This window comes from Bactrocera neohumeralis, unplaced genomic scaffold (genome assembly GCF_024586455.1).
Source record: "Bactrocera neohumeralis isolate Rockhampton unplaced genomic scaffold, APGP_CSIRO_Bneo_wtdbg2-racon-allhic-juicebox.fasta_v2 cluster09, whole genome shotgun sequence".
NCBI lineage: Eukaryota > Metazoa > Arthropoda > Insecta > Diptera > Tephritidae > Bactrocera > Bactrocera neohumeralis.
In genome coordinates, this window is record NW_026089622.1 from 681,649 (window position 1) to 702,340 (window position 20,692).

General features: G+C 35.0%; 1 protein-coding gene across 1 annotated transcript; it reads left to right on the forward strand.

Moving 5' to 3' along the window:
- Positions 1-10,921: 10,921 nt before the first annotated feature.
- LOC126763959 (uncharacterized) lies at positions 10,922-11,597 on the forward strand. The gene is made up of 2 exons (XM_050481731.1): positions 10,922-11,159; positions 11,218-11,597. The coding sequence occupies exons 1-2, from the start codon at positions 10,932-10,934 to the stop codon at positions 11,422-11,424; spliced, it is 435 nt and encodes a 144-aa protein (XP_050337688.1). The 5' UTR covers positions 10,922-10,931; the 3' UTR covers positions 11,425-11,597.
- The last annotated feature ends 9,095 nt before the right edge of the window (positions 11,598-20,692 follow it).

The window sequence follows — 20,692 nt, forward strand, 5'->3', positions numbered from 1 at the left end:
TAGAGAAGAAATTGGGAAAACATGTCATGTGTACATAGACGACGTTATAATTTTCTCCCAAACTGCCGAACAACACAGTAAGGACATTGAGCAAATCCTGACAAAACTTTTCGATGCTAATATGCGCGTTTCCCTTGAAAAATCCAAGTTCTTTCAGGCAAGTGTTGAATTTCTAGGCTTTACCGTATCAAAGGAGGGAATCAAAACATGCCCCGACAAAGTCAAAGACATTTTAGAATTTTCTATCCCAAAATCGTTAAGAGCTTTGCGTTCATTCCTAGGATTAGCAGGATATTATCGACGGTTTATAAAGGACTATGCCTCGATTGCGAGACCTCTAACGAAGTACCTAAGGGGGGAAAACGGAAATATAGGCGCTAATCAGTCGAAGAAAATTCAAATTACTCTTGATGAAGAAGCACTTAATGCATTTAATAAGATTAAGAAAATCCTTGGATCAGAAGACGTATTACTTCTTTATCCTGAGTACAAGCAAACATATGATCTGACTACAGATGCCTCTTCTTATGCCGTTCTGTCACAGAATGGAAGATCTATCACGGTGATTTCCAGGACCCTCTCTTCAACCGAAGAGAACTACGCTACCAATGAGAGAGAACTGCTGGCAATAGTATGGGCTCTACAAAAGCTGCGTAACTATGGCTGCTTTCGTAAACGCAATATGCAAAGCATACATGCATTGCATACTATTCGTAAACGCCACTGTAATAATTTAGACAAAGTATTGAATTCATAAATGAATGACAACCCTATTTCATGCGCATGAGTTGTCAAAATGTGCATGACTTTTGTTTTACATGCATTGCAGTCAAAAGAAACGGCAAGAGTTGAAATGGATGGTTCGCCAATGAAGTAAGTAATTTTTAATGAAGTATATATTTTTATTAGAATTTAATTGTTATTTCACGTAATTTTTCTTTGTAGTGATAAAAAGTGGACGCAAGAGCGTAAAAAATTGCTCATGTCAATAAGACTTCGCCATGAAAGTGACTTCACCGCCAAAATAAAAAAACGCAGCACAATTTGGCAAACAATTCGACGGGAAATTCAAGAACTGGACAATACATTTTCCCCTTCAGTAGAAGAGATAACGCGCTGCTTCACCAATATGTTAGGGACGTATAGAAAAATAAAAAGAAGAAATGGAACGTCCGGTAAGTCTGCCACAAATTGGGACTTTTTTGATGAGATGGATGATGTTTATGGTACACGTAGCAGTATATCTGTACCTGATAACATGCTCGATTATTCTTTGGATCAACTAACTTATGATTTATCATCAAATGATACTCCATCGCCTTCACCTTCTGCACCATCATCAGAGTTCACCAAAGTAGTTGGAACTGCCCAAAAACGGAAGAGAAATGAAGTCATTGAGTTCTTGGCCTCCGAATCGGAAAAACAAGCAAAATTGTTAGAGGCACTGGTGGAGATTGAGAAGGAAAAAGTAAACATTGAAAAGGAAAAAGTGCAGGAACTAAGATCCATACGAAATATTAGAACGTAATCTTAATACCTAATTTTTTAATTACTTAATTTAAGTTTTTTTTTTAAATATGCAATGAATTTTTAAGTTTAACAAATGTAGCGTTTTGACAATGAATGTGATTTTAATTTTAATAAAACTATTCTATGCAATAAAGCAATAATAAATAGCCTTAGGAAGGCTAATGTTCGATTGGGGGTGGGAGTGGCAGTGGAATTGGGCAAGGGATACGGATAGCAAAAGGTGCTGCAGGGAGGGAGGGAGGCGATTGAGGCGTCTTTGTAGCAGGTAAACGAGCCGAGATTACTAGTTTTATATCAAATTCATGTTTTATTACTTAAAAAACAGTTAATATTTCATTACTTATGCGCATAGTAAAGTGGCAATGCCGTCCCGTTTATTTTTGGCTTTTTCTCTCTGTCGACTTGTAGTTGGTAATTGTGAAAAGCTATTTTCGATATTAAATGGCTCAATTTGTTCTTCTTCACTTATGACGCAGGGTTCATCAGTCTCATTTTCGATAATAATATTAGGAAGAATTATACAGGCCGTCGTGAAAGTTTTTGGTAAATGTGCATGTAGCACATCAATATATTTCAAAATACGGAATTTTTTTTCAATATTCCAAATGCCTGTTCTATATGAACTCTTGTTAAGCATAAAATTTTGTTATACTTCTTTAGGTGTTAAAAAACCATTGTCTCTATAAAGTACCATTAGGAGGGTTTCCAGCGGATATGCCGAATCGAATTCTTTAGGTGTTAAAAAACCATTGTCTCTATAAAGTACCATTAGGAGGGTTTCCAGCGGATACGCCGAATCGCCTAATAAATGGTAACCGGAACAAATTTTTAATTCTCCCTTGACTATTGACTTTCTAATAGGACTCATTTCCCATATAGCAGCATCGTGGCAGCGTCCGGGGTAGCCAATAAACACATCTATGAACTTAAGATGACTAACCACAATTGCCTAAATAAGTTCAATTAATTATAAATGAACAATTTTTAATAAAGCTTAACATTCTTACTTGGACAACAATTGAAAACTTCCACTTCCTATTATAAAAACTAATACTGTCCTTAACTGGTTGTGAGATGGAAATAGTATGCGTACCATTTATACAACCTATGACATATGGGAACGGATGGCTGCGTTTAGCTGAAAATTCGTCACATGTTTGTTTTTGTTCTGCAACAGTATTTGGGAATTTTATGACATCTTTTTTTAAGCAACAAATTCTTTTTAGGGTTCTATACATATATGTGTGTAACTAATTATTTAGTTGAAAGTCACCTTAAATGTTGATTATTCCATTCGAAAATGTGAAAAATCATACATTATGCATACCCACAATGCTCTTTGAAAAGTTTTTAATTTTTAAAATTCGTATTTTATTTTCACATCGGTAAGCTAAGACAGACAACCTCTGTTGGATTTTTACAAAATTTTTAGCAATTGTTAAGCTATTACTACTACTTGTAGTTTCTGCCAAAGTAATCGCATTTCCTAATGTGCTCAATAATAAATCATCCATTTTTGTAAACACAAAAAATTTATTTAGTAACACAACTAACTCTAACAGCTGTAGACAATGCACATGTGCATTCATAAACGTCATATAAATACATTGCATATTTTCGTAAAGCAGGGTTGCAATGCATAAATGCATGGCATGGCATGGGCATCTGTTTTAAAAATGCTTTGTATATTGCGTTTACGAAAGCAGCCTATTTGTATGGCGTATAGAATTTGAATATTTACACCGACCACCAACCCCTCACATTCGCTTTATCCGATAAAAATCCGAACGCGAAAATGAAAAGAAGAGAAGAAGAAGAGAAGGTGAAGAGTTTTCACCGCAGTTTCATTACAAGCCTGGTAAGGAAAACTTCGTCGCAGACGCCCTCTCCCGACAAAATATAAATGCATTAGACCACGGCATGGACTCGGCAAGCATGGCTACGAATAGCGAAGAGTCGCTCAGAGTGTCTCAAACCATCCCCACTGTAAAGAACCCCATAAATTGTTTTCGGAATCAAATAGTCCTTGAAGAAGGAAATTCCACAACGCTTAACTCGAAAATTATATTTAAGTCCCGAATGAGGCACCGAATATCGTTCAATAACGTAGGCGAACTGATGAAAACTATAAGACAATGTGTCAACCCAAATGTTGTGAACGGCTTGCAGTGTGAATTGCCCATCTTGGCAAAGATTCAAGATAAGCTGGTCACGGCATATACGGCCGCCAAATTCCGTCATACCACCAAACAGGTAATAGATGTCTTCAACAAAGATGACCAGCGCGAGATACTTCAAATTGAACATAACCCAGCTCATCGGTCACTACGCGAAAACCAGGAACAAATCCTTGAAAGTTATTATTTCCCCGAAATACGGCAAATTTTGAGGGAAATAATTTCTAATTGCAAGATATGCCACTAGGCCAAATACCAACGGCATCCCCCAAACCCAGAAATAGGATCGACTCCTTTACCTGAATATCCGGGAGAAATCCTTCATGTTGACGTTTATTCCACCGATAAGACACATTTCCTAACATCAATAGACAAGTTCTCAAAGTTTGCAATAGTATTTCCAATCAAATCTAGAGCCATAGTTGATGTTAAAGAAGCCATATACGAACTTCTCAACTTTTACAGAAATACTAAGGTGTTGGGCTTTGACAATGAGAGATCTTTGAATTCAGAAACCATTAAATCTATACTCAAAAATCACTTTGGCGTCGAAATCTACACCCCCCCATCCGCCCATAGTACGACGAACGGTCAGGTAGAAAGATTCCACAGTACCCTCACGGAAAGCGCCCGCTGTCAGAAGCTTGAGACTGGTATCGCTAACACAATTGAGCTAATTCTGCTAGCCACAGCTAAGTACAACCGCACAATTCATTCAGTAACGAACAAAAAACCAATAGACGTAATACATTCAATACCGGACGAATTAATAAGGGAAATAAAAACTAGACTTACATGTATTCAGCAGAAAGATTTACAAAACCATAATGAAAATAGACAAACACGACAGTATAATCCAGGGGATAAAGTTTATGTGAAGACTAATAAAAGAATAGGAAACAAATTTTCAAAACTTTACACAGAAAAAGTAATCCAAAAGGATCTTGGGACATTTGTTATAATTGATGACCGAAAAGTGCACAAAAGTAATTTAAGACACTGACAGCTCTCCCTTCTGTCGCCCTTATGATCATTCTAATTTCGTTAAGCTTTCGAGCTAACGCGGAAATTCTCGACTATACCAACTCTTATTACATTCCAATTACATCCGGAGCTGTAGCTGTTTATGAGCAGCATGACTTTCTACTTCATAGAACTAATTTATCAACATTCGAAGCAGTAGCTGAGGAGACAGACGAACTACTGATCCAATTCCCACAATCACATATTAAACGACTATTAGAGAACGACGCTAATGAAATATTGCAACTATTGGACGCAATAAAAATACACCATCGGTACGCTAGAGGTATAAATATTCTGGGGACTGCCTGGAAATACATAACAGGGACTCCAGACTCCGACGACTTTAAAATGCTCGAGACCAGAACCAATGCCCTATTAGAAACAAACGAACAACAAATAGCTATAAATTCAGCTACACAAAAGAAAATAAACGAATTGACAGTGACAGTAAACAAATTACTACAAAATGCAAAAAGCACTCAAATAGATACGGGATATCTCTTTCTCTAGCCTCCGCCAGAAATAGAGCAGTTATAATGGAATTGGAAACCATTTTAACGTCAATCAATCTGGGCAGGTTAAATATCGTCAACTCTATCCTGCTAAATGGTATGGAGATCAATGAGTTGTTAGCTGCTGAACACTCTGCAAATATTAGCATAAGTGATTTATTGTCCATTTCTAAAATTAAGATATTTCAAGATACGAATTGCATTTACTTTGTTATTAAATTCCCAAAAATAGACAGATTCTGTAATAATGTAAAGTTGCTGCCAGTGATCCATGCCGGAAAGATTATCTCTCTAGAAACAGACGTTATTGCTGAATGTAATGGTAGATACATTCCACTCTACAACTGCAAGGAAGCTGTAGCGGCAAACTGTTGTCAGCCTCTGAAGGAAAGCCCCTGTACACTACAACTACTTAACCAACATTCCGCAAAATGTAAGTCAAAATCCGCCGATAACGTTCCCGCTATTGAGGAAGTTGATAATGGCATCCTGGTAATCAACGATCAACCAGCGTCTATACAATCCCAGAACTTGACGAAACTAACGAAGGGAACTTTCCTTGTAACATTTGATTCAGATATTATGGTAAACACTACGACCTACGTCAACTGGGCTAAAACTATTCGATCGCATCCCGAAGCTGCACGCGCACAATATGTAAATTTCACCGAACACATTAATTTACTATCGTTACCATACTTACAGAAAGTAAATATCCGGAACATTAAGCACATAGCGAGGCTGCATGATCTCGTTAACGCCCGTTCATTACAATCAGGGGGCGCACTTCTCTTGCTCCTATTTGTCATCTCTGTAATTGGAGCAATCTTAGTGAAACGAAAACGAACTAGCATGGGGATATTGAATAAAGTCATCAAAGAAGCCGCGGACGCCTTCATTTCAAGAGGGAGGGTAGTTAACACCGGTAAACACGTATCCGGTTTACTCCCACCGATATTGCTGACGGTGCGTCGGCAGGTTTGAGTGTGGAAATAGCGAAACAACAACTCTCCCACCGATACTGATAACGAAGCGTCGACTAGGTAGCGCGTGACAACAACAACATCGTTACAGCGGAAAAGCAAGAGGTAAATTGCCGAATTGCATTTTGCAAGTCACACGGCAAAACATGTGCAGCAACTGACAGGTAAAACAAAGAGTCAGGTATTTAGGCGTAGTCGTCGCAATATTTTATGAAGCAAATCAGTTGTAATAACTCGTCCGATACAAACGGCTGCTCTTGTGTAAACAAGAGAAATAAAAAAGATTAAACTCAACGAGTGTTTTAATAATTTATATACATACAAACGAGTAAACTTGAGAAAATTACCTGCGGTCAGGTAAATTCTCTTTTCGTGGTTTTTCGTACGAACATACATATATACATATGTATGTATATATGTACATGCGTATATATGTATATGTACATACAGCTGCATATAAATATATAAAACATCTACTGAAAAATATACCCCATCGACATCGGGTACAAGTAAAATACAGTAACAAATACAACATAAAAAGTTTTTTGTATAAAAACTCAAATATTTGTACAAAAGTGTAGTGTAGGTAGATACGCACGTTACTTCAAAGTACCCTTGGTTTTTGATCAACAAAAACAAGCAGGATTGTGTAAAAAACCAAAGCGTAATACATAAGTAAAGGGGTGGGCATATTAGCCCTCAGTGGCATTTTGCCCGTTCGGGCACGAGTGCACATTTTGAGGGCTAGATGAGGGGATCATCGCGGGCAAACTAAGCAACCTATTTTACTACTCCATATTTACAAATGAGAGCAACGTATTTTGCCACACCATGTTTACAAATGAGAGCGCGCGCATATATGGGAAGTTGCACTGTGGGTATTAACTGTAAAATTGCCTAACAATTTTAAGTTTCTTTGTAATTACTATAAATTTATAAAATGTAAGACAAATAACAAAAAGTATAATAAATATTTTATTTTAGTAATATTTTTTTTTGAATATGTCTTTATAACAGCATTTAATTTAGTTTATTTCAAATAATAAATTCTATGTTTGGTTTAATCTCATTTGCTGTAGCTACACGCATTATTGTACCAAAATTTAAATCAAATAACCTTCTTCTTATTTTATGTTTGTTTAATTTCATTATTGAAAAAAATTATTCACAAGTGTAGGTACTTCCAAACAAAGATATAATTTTCGAATCAAAAAGTTTCAAACCAAGTTATTTCTTTAAACTTTCTTTTCTTATGAGATCGCAATGTGAATGGTAAGCCAACAGCGCTTCTGCCGCCCGCTTACCATAGAACTTCCAACGATTTGGGGTTTTCCTAGAAGAAACGCGTCAGCAGATTGCTCTCTCACAAGCAGGGTTGCTAATCTGGATATGCTGTAGTAATTATAAAAAATGTCTTCAATATGTTCGAAATTTTTTTAAACTAACTCAAAATCAGAGTCGAATGCTATTATTTTTTAATATGTATATGAACTAGTTTTACTAGTTTGATTTCAGTTTTGATATTCTATGTTATGAAAAATAATAATTGAAATGTTAGATGCAAAACTACATATGTATACGTATTGAGTAATGGCAATATTGTTCGCATGAAAACGAGAACAAAACGCTTGCCGCTCGTAGCAAAATACGATGTTTCTGCCATTAGCGTTTATATTCTATTTGTGTGCTTAACCACTCTCAATCAATAATGCCATACCGCGCAAATATGTATATTTTTATTTTATGATTTCTAATATTTTTGAAAATATGTGTTCCCTCTCTATAGCGCGTATTATTATTTTAATACATTTCCAGAAGCAACTTAGATTTTTAAAATTTAGCAGAACAATTATAGAAAAAAATCTCAATTCTTTGAATATTTTGATAAAACAACCAAACTGAAAATATCACAATTAATAATATATATTTATACTAGAGGACCCGTCCACTCTACGCTGTGGCTGATACATAGATAATACTACTACTACCATCTATACGATTTCTATTATTCAGAACAACGAATAACTGATTCTGAGAAGTGTTTGAAATAAAACCGAATTTTTGCGTCGGTGTGTGACAATAGAAACATAGCTCCATCATTTCTCACTGGAGTTCAACCGACAGTCATTCTAGTGGACTGCACATGGTGAACCGGTTTTCAGGGGTGGAAAGACGAAAAAATCGGATGGATTACTGAGCCAGTTATAATCTATTTCACTGCGTATTTGGTTGCAGTTCTTTTCTACTATTCCAAATACTTAGCAATTGTATTAGTTTTGAGGAAGAATCTGTTTAAAATTGTGCGCATATATTCAAGGAAAGGAGGATGATTTGAAATCTTTGAATTAAATTTTGACAAAAAGAAATAAAATGTATCCTATGTCCTTACCCTGGTTCTAAGCTACCTTCCCACCAATTTTCAGTTAAATCGATTCAGCCGTTCTTGAGTTATAAATGGTGTAACTAACACAACTTTCTTATATATATGTACATATATAGCCAGAATAAAAAAAGCATGCGACCGAAATTGAATGATTCAAATATTTGACAAATAAAAATATTGAAAAACTAAACAAACAAAAATTAAAAAAAAAAAATTTGTATGGAAAAAGGTTACTTTTTGGTAATTATCCAATTTCCCTTAACATTTAGGAGGATGAAAAATAAATGTTGTCCGATTCTCCACCCTAGCCGATATGCACGCTAAGATTCACGAAAATCGGTCGAGCGGTTTCAGAGGAGTTCAATAACGTACACCGTGACACGAGAATTTTATATATTAGATATATCAAAAGGGGGGTCTCTCATCCGAGGCTTGTTGCTTCCTTTCATTGGGGGTGTTTTTTTACGTGACGGGTCCCAAACCCAGCGCACAACCCTAATTAGGGGATGTTTCGCCATCTCACATTAGCTCGCCTTCGCACGGATGTTCTTAGGCTACCCAGAGGATACTTGGTCAAAGACCGGAAGTAGTGAGCTGCTTGAGCCATGTGTAAAATAATCGTTTCTGGCCACTCCCAAGGGAATGGCGATCAGAGAACTTTCCTCACTTGCACAAACTTCTACACATGACTTCATCCTCCAATTTCGTCTATTTAGGAACCAGCATTAACACCACCAACAATGTCAGCCTGGAAATCCAACGCAGGATTGCTCTTGTCAACAGATGCTACTTCGGACTGAGTAGGCAATTGAAAAGTAAAGTCCTCTCTCGACGAACAAAAGCTAAACTCTATAAGTCGCTCATAATTCCCGTCCTGCTGTATGGTGCAGAGGCTTGGGCGATGACAACAACCGATGAGTCGACGTTACGAGTTTTCGAGAGAAAAATTCTGCGAAAGATTTATTGTCTTTTGGGCATTGGCCACGGCGAATATCGCACTCGATGGAACGATGAGCTGTACGAGATAAGTATATGACGACATTGACATAGTTCAGCGAATTAAAGGACAGCGGCTACGCTGGCTAGGTCATGTTATCCGGATGGATGAAAACACTCCAGCTCTGAAAGTTTTCGACGCAGTACCCGCCGGGGGAAGCAGAGGAAGAGGAAGACCTCCACTCCGTTGGAAGGACCAAGTGGAGAAGGACCTGACTTCGCTTGGAATATCCAATTGGCGCCACGTAGCGAAAAGAAGAAACGACTGGCGCGCTGTTGTTAACTCGGCTATAATCGCGTAAGCGGTGTCTACGCCAATTAAGAAGAAGATTTATATATATATATAATATATATTTATATTAGCATTTACATCAAATGGAAATGCAATATGTTTAAACAAATATATATTATGGTATAGTATCTTTTTTTTATATATGCAGATATATAGAACTGCCTTGCATATGTACGTATAAAAGCCCACAACTTAAGAAAAGTTTTTCCTTGAATTTGAATGAATTTTTACAACTGTCTAATCCTAAAATGAATTTTTACAACTGTCATCACCACCATTACTGTTCTATCGCATGTACAGTGGTGTGAACAAAATAGGAACAACCATAAGGTGTTGTGAAGTTTTAAAATGTGCTGTTTACTTATTAAATAAAATTGATTTTAGATACAAGTATAACTCATATAATTTTTCCTGCCAGTGATTAGAATTTCCCACCATTCAAAGGTAAATTTAAACAAATATTAATGCGAAACTCTAAAACCAGCAAATTATGTTTACCTCTTTTTGTTCACACAACTGTGCAATTCCGATATGAAGTAAACTTCCGCTCTTTAATTTGTGTACAATGTCAGTATTGCCGCAACCATTCTGCGATGAACATTAAGTTATAAAGGAATGTAATTGATTGTTTTCGCAACATTTTATGCCCTTCCCTCCGTAAACTGATATTCCCCTCATCTAGCCCTCGTGCGCACTTTGCTAACTTTGCGGGCTAAAAATGTGCCCATCCCTGCATAAGTACATACATGTATATGAAAAAAATGCACTGAATAATAAATAAAAGATCCACCAATAGGTATACCCTATAGGACATTTGGACATAAAATATATATAAAACATATATACATAGAAAAATAAGATATATATAAAATATTTCCGGTCACTAATAAATAATTAAATCAAATTTAATCGATATCCTATATTGGTGTAATTATACCCTGAACAGGGTATATTAAGTTTGTCCCGATGTTTGTAACACCCAGAAAGAGGCGTCGGAGACCCTATAAAGTATATAGATATAACGCCGTGCATATGAACTATTTTGCACAAATTTACAGGGAAGCACCGAAAATAAAACAACAAACTCAACCAAAGCAATTTGAAATTCTCGTGGATTTCATGAAGGCGCATCCCGATTTATCGAAAGGATCACTAAAAACACCAGACGCCAAAAATACCTCCAATAATTTATGGAAAAATTTAGTTTCCCATTTAAACGCAGCTGGGCCACCATTGCGCGACATTGCGGGGTGGAAAAAGGTAATTCCAATAATTGCACAGATAAATTATAAATGTGATTAAATGTAATCAATTAAAGGTTTGGGCAGACTATAAGATTCACTTAAAGGCAAAAATGCGACGAAACAAAAATAATATTTCGGGAACTAGAGGTGGTCCCTCACTTTTCATACCCTTATCACAGTTAGAGCAACAAGTGAGTGAGTTATTGTCAATAGAGGAATCAATAAATGGAATGAGTGGTAGCTTGTCATTCGGTGCAGCTACAAGCAGCATGTCGGAGTAAATGCAGACCCTACCGAACCAAATACACAAAACAGGGAACTACCACAATGTTCCAAAGTGGCATGCACACCTCATAAAAAACAGCAGACTCCTCTTAATACACAAGAAAATGAACTACCACATTGTTCAAATGTGACGTACCCACCGCGCAAAAAGCAGCAGACTCTGCTTGAACAGCAAGTCGAAAACCAAATTATATTCCACAATAACTCGATAAAAGTGATAAACGATATAAATTTTAATATAAAAAACATTTTTAAAACATTGAAAAAAGAAATAAATTAGAACAAGTAAGGAAGGGCTAAGTTCGGGTGTCACCGAACATTTTATACTCTCGCATGGTAAAGTGATAATCGAGATTTCATTATCCGTCATTTAAATATTTTTCAAATACCGTATTTTTGTAAAGTTTTATTCCGCTATCATCATTGGTTCCTAATGTTTATACTCGTATTATACAGAGAAGGCATCAGATGGAATTCAAAATAGCTTTATATTGGAAGAAGGCGTGGTTGTGAACCGATTTCACCCATATTTCGTACATGTCATCAGGGCGTTAAGAAAATATTATATACCGAATTTCATTGAAATCGGTCTAGTAGTTCCTGAGATATGGTTTTTGGTCCATAAGTGGGCGGCGCCACGCCCATTTTCAATTTTTAAAAAAAAAGCCTGGATGCAGCTTCCTTCTGCCACTTCTTCCGTAAAATTTAGTGTTTCTGACGTTTTTTATTAGTCGGTTAACGCACTTTTAGTGATTTTCAACATAACCTTTGTATGGGAGGTGGGCGTGGTTATTATCCGATTTCTTCCATTTTTGAACTGTGTATGGAAATGCCTGAAAAAAACGACTCTGTAGAGTTTGGTTGACATAGCTGTAGTAGTTTCCGAGATATGTACAAAAAACTTAGTAGGGGGCGGGGCCACGCTCACTTTTCCAAAACAATTGCGTCCAAATATGCCCCTCCCTAATGCGATCCTTTGTGCCAAATTTCACTTTAATATCTTTATTTATGGCTTAGTTATGACACTTTATAGGTTTTCGGTTTCCGCCATTTTGTGGGCGTGGCAGTAGGCCGATTTTGCCCATCTTCGAACTTAACCTTCTTATGGAGCCTAGGAATACGTGTACCTAGTTTCATCAAGATATCTCAATTTTTACTCAAGTTACAGCTTGCACGGACGGACGGACGGACAGACAGACATCCGGATTTCGACTCTACTCGTCGCCCTGATCCCTTTGGTATACATAACCCTATATCTGACTCTTTTAATTTTAGGACTTACAAACAACCGTTATGTGAACAAAACTATAATACTCTCGTTAGCAACATTGTTGCGAGAGTATAAAAACGGAGACTAACCTTTGAAAAGGAAAAATTTCTATATAAACAAAATATTGATGAACAAAAATTGAGAAACTGGAAAATGTAAGTTAAATAACTATATAACTGCGAGAAACAGAATTAAAAACTAAAAATTTAATCTGTAATTATTTAAATTTAATTTTCGTTATTACAATGAAATAAAAGACTGGATTTATTAATTCGCTCGTTTTAATTAAGTTGAGTTACGAGCATTTATCATATTTGTTTTAAATTATTATTATTTTCTTTATTTTGCTCGTTTATACTTTGACATTTTTGGAAGTAATGGCAACTACCAAGAATGCCAACTATTACATAAAAAGAATAAAAAGCAAAGGTGAACAACATTGTTAGTGATGCGTAAGCAATACAGAGTATCAATTGCCTATCGCATCGCATTGGGCTTTCGAATCGCATTGTCTTTCGCATCGCTTTACAGAGTAAGCCCCCAGGAGATCTTTTCACCGGAGGAGGGGGGAGTTAACAACCAGCCATACACGTATGACTCATATTACCTACAACTACACATATATACAACATAGCAACAGCACACTACCAACAAAGCGCACAAACACATGGAGGGGCATCATTATACAAGAATGTGCAACGTGATCAACACATGGAGGGGCATCATCGTACAAGAATGTACAGCCACCACGTGCCCAACAACAACAAGCCAATGCCACATCACGCATGTGCAACGTGATCAACACATGGATGGGCATCATCGTACAAGAATGTACAGCCACACGTGACCAACAGCAACAAGCATGACATTAAAGCGCCCATACACGAGCACACAATTGCGTTCGATCGGTATGTGTGCGCTTGCGGTTTATCGTGTATGGGCTTGTTCGCGAACCGATCCATGTTCGCGAAAATGTTTTTTTTACGATTTTTTTACTCGTGTCGCCGAACAGTGAAGATCGCGGACAATGGCAAGTGTTAAGGGCAGAGCCTGCTTTCGAGGCTTCAAAAAATCGATTTTTTTGAGTATTTTTTTGGAAGGGAAAGAAATAATTGATTCAATCGAAATTTCTAGGCTTTATAGTTATATACTTGAACATTTTTCACAAATTTTTTGGAGACAAAATCTTTGGTATTCTGCCTTTGGGAAGCAATTGCCCGATGCATCTCGCATGTGCAGTTTTCGGACGGCGGGCAGGATGCAGGTCGCAATTTCTATCGGAAACAAAAAATTCAAATAGATTCATATTTTTTATTATTTTATCTTCTAGTTAAACTAAGAAAATTCCAAAAAACAGTGTAAAATTTAAAATTTTATTAAAAATTGAATAAATAGTGGCTTTTGATCAAAAAAATTTTAATTTATGCTGTTTAAAAATATGTTAAAACTTGAATTTTCTTAATATTTTTTTTAGTTTAAATAGAAGATAATTTCATGCCAACGTTAATAAACTTTGCCCTAATACGGTACGACGTTTAGTTTTTTAATTATTAAGAATAACAATTGAGAATAATCGTTAAATCGTAAGAATAATCGTAAAGATAAAAAACCGAGAAATCACGCTTCAAAGTTTTCGCCTTTTGCCTAAGCGCTCATACATATAGTGTAAGAAAAATAAGAGTTGGAATAACTTATTATCGAAATACAAAGAAATATATAAAAGTGCTACATTAGAAATAAATTCGAAGAAATGTTGCGCTTGCCTGTCGCAAATGTTAACTCTGTGAAGAACGAACGCAAAATGGATTTGTGTGTCGTGTATGGGCAAACGAATTCACACCGATCGAACGCACTTGTGTGCTCGTGTATGGGCTCTATTACCCAAGCAGAGAACATAAAACATAGAGAAATTGCAAATTTAATTCTGTATGATGTTCGATTGGACGGCTAACAGAGCTTATAAGATTGCGACACGGAATTTCACCATTCTCGCTGCTATTTAGCAGAATTGAGCACGTGCAGTGGCAGAAATATACATATGTATGTAAAACGACTGAATTCATGCGAGAATGAATAAAGAGAAATGCTTTGTAGAAAAATATATACAAAATCACACAGAGAATGTAAAGAAGCATTCTCTGAGACACATATGCGTGATCTTGTATCATATGAACCATTTTTTTCAGAAAAATTGTAAAAATTTTATTTTTTTACAAAATAGTAAAAAAATTAGATACAAAATAATTAATTTTATTTTTTAATTTTTTAATTATTTCAAAAATGTTATATTTATTTCGTCTATTACAAAGCGAAGATGTGTCAAATGAACTTCATTTCTTAAAAAAAATTAATGACCTTCATGAAATATGCATATTCGCATTATTTCGTTATCATTTCCATATTTGTACCAATAGAATTTCTATGACACATGCATATGTGCATATGTACATAAATATATTATTTCTTTGGCACATTTGACTGTATGTTTACGAAAGCAAATGCGAGCCATATACACACATTCATAATAACAAGTGTCTCACGCTTCTTTCGCATCTCCGTTGTCACGGTCAACCAATAGCCGAAACTTGCGTTTTGTCAAAGAGTCAAGTGCTGAACACATTGAGCACGACAGACTGCAGGCGACATCTGACAAATAATAAAATACACACGTTCTTAGGGACACAGTTATGTAGTTGTGCAGCTGCCTCAATAACTGTGTCCATAAGAACGTGTGTATTCTAATATATTCGTTTGCAGTCGGTCGCGCTCATTGTGTTCAGTACTTCTATGTGTCGAAACACTGACGCGACGGTAAAGCGCCACAACATTTTGTTGTTGGTAGAAAATCCGAGCTCGGCCGAAAGAAACTAAAAAACGATCGCCGATTGTTACCGCTTCTCTTGCTGCTCGAATAGCGTCGCCTACAAACCAGCGTAAATATGTATGAAGATGTATGCGCGTGCATACATATCGACGCAGATTTTTGCGAGTCACGGAAAAATATTTTAGACAAATATTGTAAATCGAAAACGGCTTTGTTGCCACTTTTGTCACTTCTTTCTGTGAAGAATCATCAGAAAGTTGTTCAATTTATGATTTTTAGCTTTTGCCATCGTCGCGAAAAGACGCTTGTAGGCGAAGGCATGCCCGGGGAGATGTTTCGGCGTCTGTTTTTATGAATGAATTTGCGCCTGCGTTTATGAATGAAATTGTTTTTCTTGTAAACTTTACTACATTTGAGCTTCGCCAATTCGGCTGCCATATTGGCTTGCCATGCTTATGCTATTTAGGCAATTGTTGTTTTTGTAGAACAATGCTTCAATTTTTGTCGGTGACATATTCATATGTGTACGCATATGTATGTTTGTATGCTTGTGCATTATTTGTTCGGAAGTCTATACAAATATACATATGTACATATGTAAGTATAAGCATAAATGAATGTATGTACATATGTATATGAACATGCAGATCAATCCGCGCACATGTAATATGTGTATTGATAAGTGATAAAATCATGATTTGAATTTCTGAATGCGCAAATGCGTATACAAGTTAATACCACCAGTTCACATTACATGAACATATTCTTTATCTGTCATAAATATGTAACATGACACTTACGACCCATATGGTCCGTATTGAAACATTATGTGTACTTTGCTAATACTGTCCACCTTAGGTGGTCCCAAAATATAATTCATAGATTGTAAGATGAATCTTTCCACTTGTAACATATGTCATATCTCAAGTGGATTGTAGATATACTTCCTAGAATGTAAGATAAATATTTGTATCTAGACTTAAGCAAAATACTGTATATAAGAAAACATAATAAAGAAAACGAGGCAGTTGCCCGTAGTTGCCCATGAGAACTAAACGGAGTTTTTAATTGGCGATCCTGCCAGGAGATGAAATAATCTCTGGCGGACCAAAATGTAACAATATATTTCGGCGGTAACCATTTAAGGGGACAAAAAATCCCCGTGTTACCGTTTGAAAAACAATCAAGTATCCTCAATTGAGGAGAAAAGTAAAAAAAAAAGTTCAAAAAACGCTAAGTCCAAAAAGAAACACATAATCAAAAAAATCTCAGCGCCACTTAGAAAATTATTGAAAAAATTTCGAGTGTGTGTTTGTGCCTACTGCCAATCGAACGCGCCTCGTCTAAGCGGATTACGAGCGAACAACAAGCAAAAATACGTCCACATAAAAAACGCTGAAAGCCCCTCATAAAAACAAAAGAATCAAAAAAATTCTGTAAATCAGAAATTTCGCCAAAAACATCTTATTTCATCTAAACCTCACACACGGCCTCCAACGACGATCATCGCACAACCAACCGCCAAAGTTCTACTCAAAAAGCAACAGCAGCAACAATAATCGCAACAGTAGCAACAGCAACAGTAACAACAGCAGCAGTAGCAACAACAACATAAAATTAGTTGTAAGTAAAGCCTATACTATTTATTAATTAAATGGGAAATAATCCCACTAATATTAAGTATGAAAAATTATTATTAAATTGTTCGTGTTTAAAAATAATAAAAAAAAAAAAAACAAGATAAAATCTTATCTTAACAAGATATACTCTATTAGCATATCAATTATATACAAATAATGTTAAATTAAATCTAAAAAATTTCAAATGAAGGCTCGACCAGCCAAATAATAAAATATTTTTTAAAACCGCGATTCACTACCGCAAGGGGGACCCTCCGGTTTATAATATAAACTCAGTTCTGCGAATCTGAACTCCAGACCCTCCAGAATAAAAGAGTAACTTTCCCAGAAAAGATCAAAACAAATATTTAAATACAGGCGGGCAACAAAATATATGTCATTTAAATATTTTTAATATGAAGTTATTACAATGGATTTATGCAAAAAGAAATTTAACTATTATATATTTTTGTGAGTATTACTATATACATATGTATGTTATTTCATGAAACTCACAAATATATATATAAAAAAATAACAAACAAAACCGAAAAATAAATTTAAAGGAAAAAAATATAATTCCTTGGGAGCAGAGACTCCTGAAGTGCCTGCCGAAGAATTTTCCGGCAATATTTTATTAACAAAAAAAAATATTTTGGGACAAAAAGGTCCTAAAACGCCAGCTGAAGATTCATACCAGCAGAGTAAAAAGAAGAATTATACAAAATATTGTAGAACGAAAATAATCTACAACGTCAGCCGAAGTTCATACCGGTAAAATAAAACAGAAAATAATGGAAAAATATATAAAATAAATATAAATATATATATGTAAATCAAAATATAAAAATTCAAAATTTATATTACTTTGAACAAAAAAGTCTTAAGGCACCAGCCGAAGAAAGTACCGGCACTAAAAATAAAAAAAATACTTTAAAATTGTGGAACAAAAAGTTCAACAACGCCAGCCGAAAATTTTACCGGTATAATAAAACAAAAAAGAATGGCGAAAAGCCAAATAGAATATAAAAATACTAAATTTAAAATACTTGGGACTAGAAAATCCTAAGACGCCAGTCGAAGATAATACCGACAATAAAATAAAAGAATATACTCCAAAAAGGAGGTAGGTACTAATATTTTAAATAAATAATTTCAATAATTGGGGTACTCACAAGCCATCGTAAAGCATCGTAAAATCGTAAAATTATAACCATATGGTCCGTATTGAAACATTATGTGTACTTTGCTAATACTGTCCACCTTAGGTGGTCCCAAAATATAATTCATAGATTGTAAGATGAATCTTTCCACTTGTAACATATGTCATATCTCAAGTGGATTGTAGATATACTTCCTAGAATGTAAGATAAATATTTGTATCTAGACTTAAGCAAAATACTGTATATAAGAAAACATAATAAAGAAAACGAGGCAGTTGCCCGTAGTTGCCCACGAGAACTAAACGGAGTTTTTAATTTACATGCAATCATATGGGCAGATAATAAGATTAATATGATAGACAATATATTTATATATATTTGCATTGTTGTGATAAATTCAATTTCTATTACCAAGAAACATAATACAAAAATATTTATTAGTATAGTATATTATGTAAAAATCAAATTAAATTATTAAATATACAAGTCTAAATTGACTGTAAATAGTTACTATACATGCATTCATACAAAATTATACTCATATCATAATTATTACATGCCAATATGTAAATGCCGACGTCAAAACGCAAAAGCATACATATGTACATATTTGCATACATTACGAAAGCAAAAATTGAACAATGAAAATATCACAATGCTGTTGTTGGGAGTATCATAAGGAGCATGCATACATATTTATGTCTCTTCATATTCTTGAGTATGTGAGAGAGCTGTATTTGTACACATTTTTCGCTATTAAAAATGGAATATCAAAGAACTTATTTTTCTTCAATATTCCCTGATTGCGCATACATGCTATGGCATCATAAGCCGTACGTACATATAAGTATTATTTCTCTTCATATTCTTTGTTGAATATGTGGAGAACTGTTAAAAATGTTAACATTTTACAGCGTGACTTCTATAGCTGTGAGGTGAATTCCTTACTTTAAATCTAACAAATGTTGTCTGGGTCAGAGAACTTAAAAGTATAGAGAAGGTGCAGGTTCGACAGCGAACATTTGATAAATTTGCGACACGGAATCTCACCACACAAATACAGAATTCACGCTGTGAAATGTTAACATTTTTAACAGTTCTCCACATATTCAACAAAGAATATGAAGAGAAATAAATACATATATGTATTTACGGCATATGATGAGATGGCATATATGCTCAAGCAGAGAATATTGAAGAAAAATAAGTTCTTTGATATTCCACTTTTAACAGCGAAAAATGTGTACAAAACACACTTCTCACACAGAGAACATAAAGACATTTTTTATTGTGTTCTCTGTCTCACATGCCCAAGAATATGAAGACATAAATATATGTATGTATGCAGGCTCCTTATGATACTCCCAACCACAGCATTGTGATATTTTCATGCTTCAATTTTAGCTTTGAACCAGGCAATCGCAATGTATGCAAATATGTATGCTTTTGTGTTTTGCCGTCGGCATTTCCATATTGGCATGTAAAAATAATTATGAGTATAAACGCATGCATAGTAATATTTGCAGTCAATTTTGACTTGCATATTTAATAATTTGCTTTGATTTTTACATAATATAATATTCTAGTAAATATTTTTATATTATATTTCCTACTAATAGAAATTAAATTTATCACAACAATATACAGTACTTGTCCAATAAATTACGAACGAAAACAAAAATTTAATATTTTTAATATAATTTAATAATATTGAATATGATTCAATACAAAAATATGATAATTTAAGTTTAATGTATATAGCATGTAAAAAATAATTTGTTTTAAAACACGCCAAATATTTATGTTTTTATTAATGATTAAAGTTAGAACTCCGGATAATTTTTTTGTTCGTTCGTAATTTATTGGACACGTACTGTATAGTATGTACTTATGTATGTATATGTATATGCATGTAAGTACATCTTTTATCATATCAATCTTATGTCTCTGCACATGCTTATATCGTAATCTTATTATGTAAACGCATGCGCGCATTCAGAAATTCAAATCATGATTTTATCACTTATCAATATAATGTATTACATGCGCGCGCATTAATCTGCATGTTCATGCATTCATATATATTTATACGTACATACATATGTATATTTGCATACACTTCCGAACAAATAATGCACAAGAATACAAACATACATATGTGTACACATGTGAATATGTCACCAACAAAACATTGAAGCATTGTTCTACAAAAACAACAATTGTCTAAATAGCAGAAGCATCACAAGTCAATATGGCAGCCGAATTGGCGAAGCCCAAATGTAGTAAATTTTACAACAAAAACGATTTCATTCATAAACGCAGGCGCGAATTCCACAAGCGACCTCGCTTCATTCATAAAAACAGACGGCGTAACATCTCCCCGAGCAT

Excerpts from the sequence above, each read along its gene's own strand:
- LOC126763959 (XM_050481731.1), top strand. The coding sequence starts at position 10,932 with ATGAACTATTTTGCACAAATTTACAGGGAAGCACCGAAAATAAAACAA. Across the intron at positions 11,160-11,217 it reads ACATTGCGGGGTGGAAAAAG|GTTTGGGCAGACTATAAGAT; the intron begins GTAATTCCAATA and ends AATCAATTAAAG.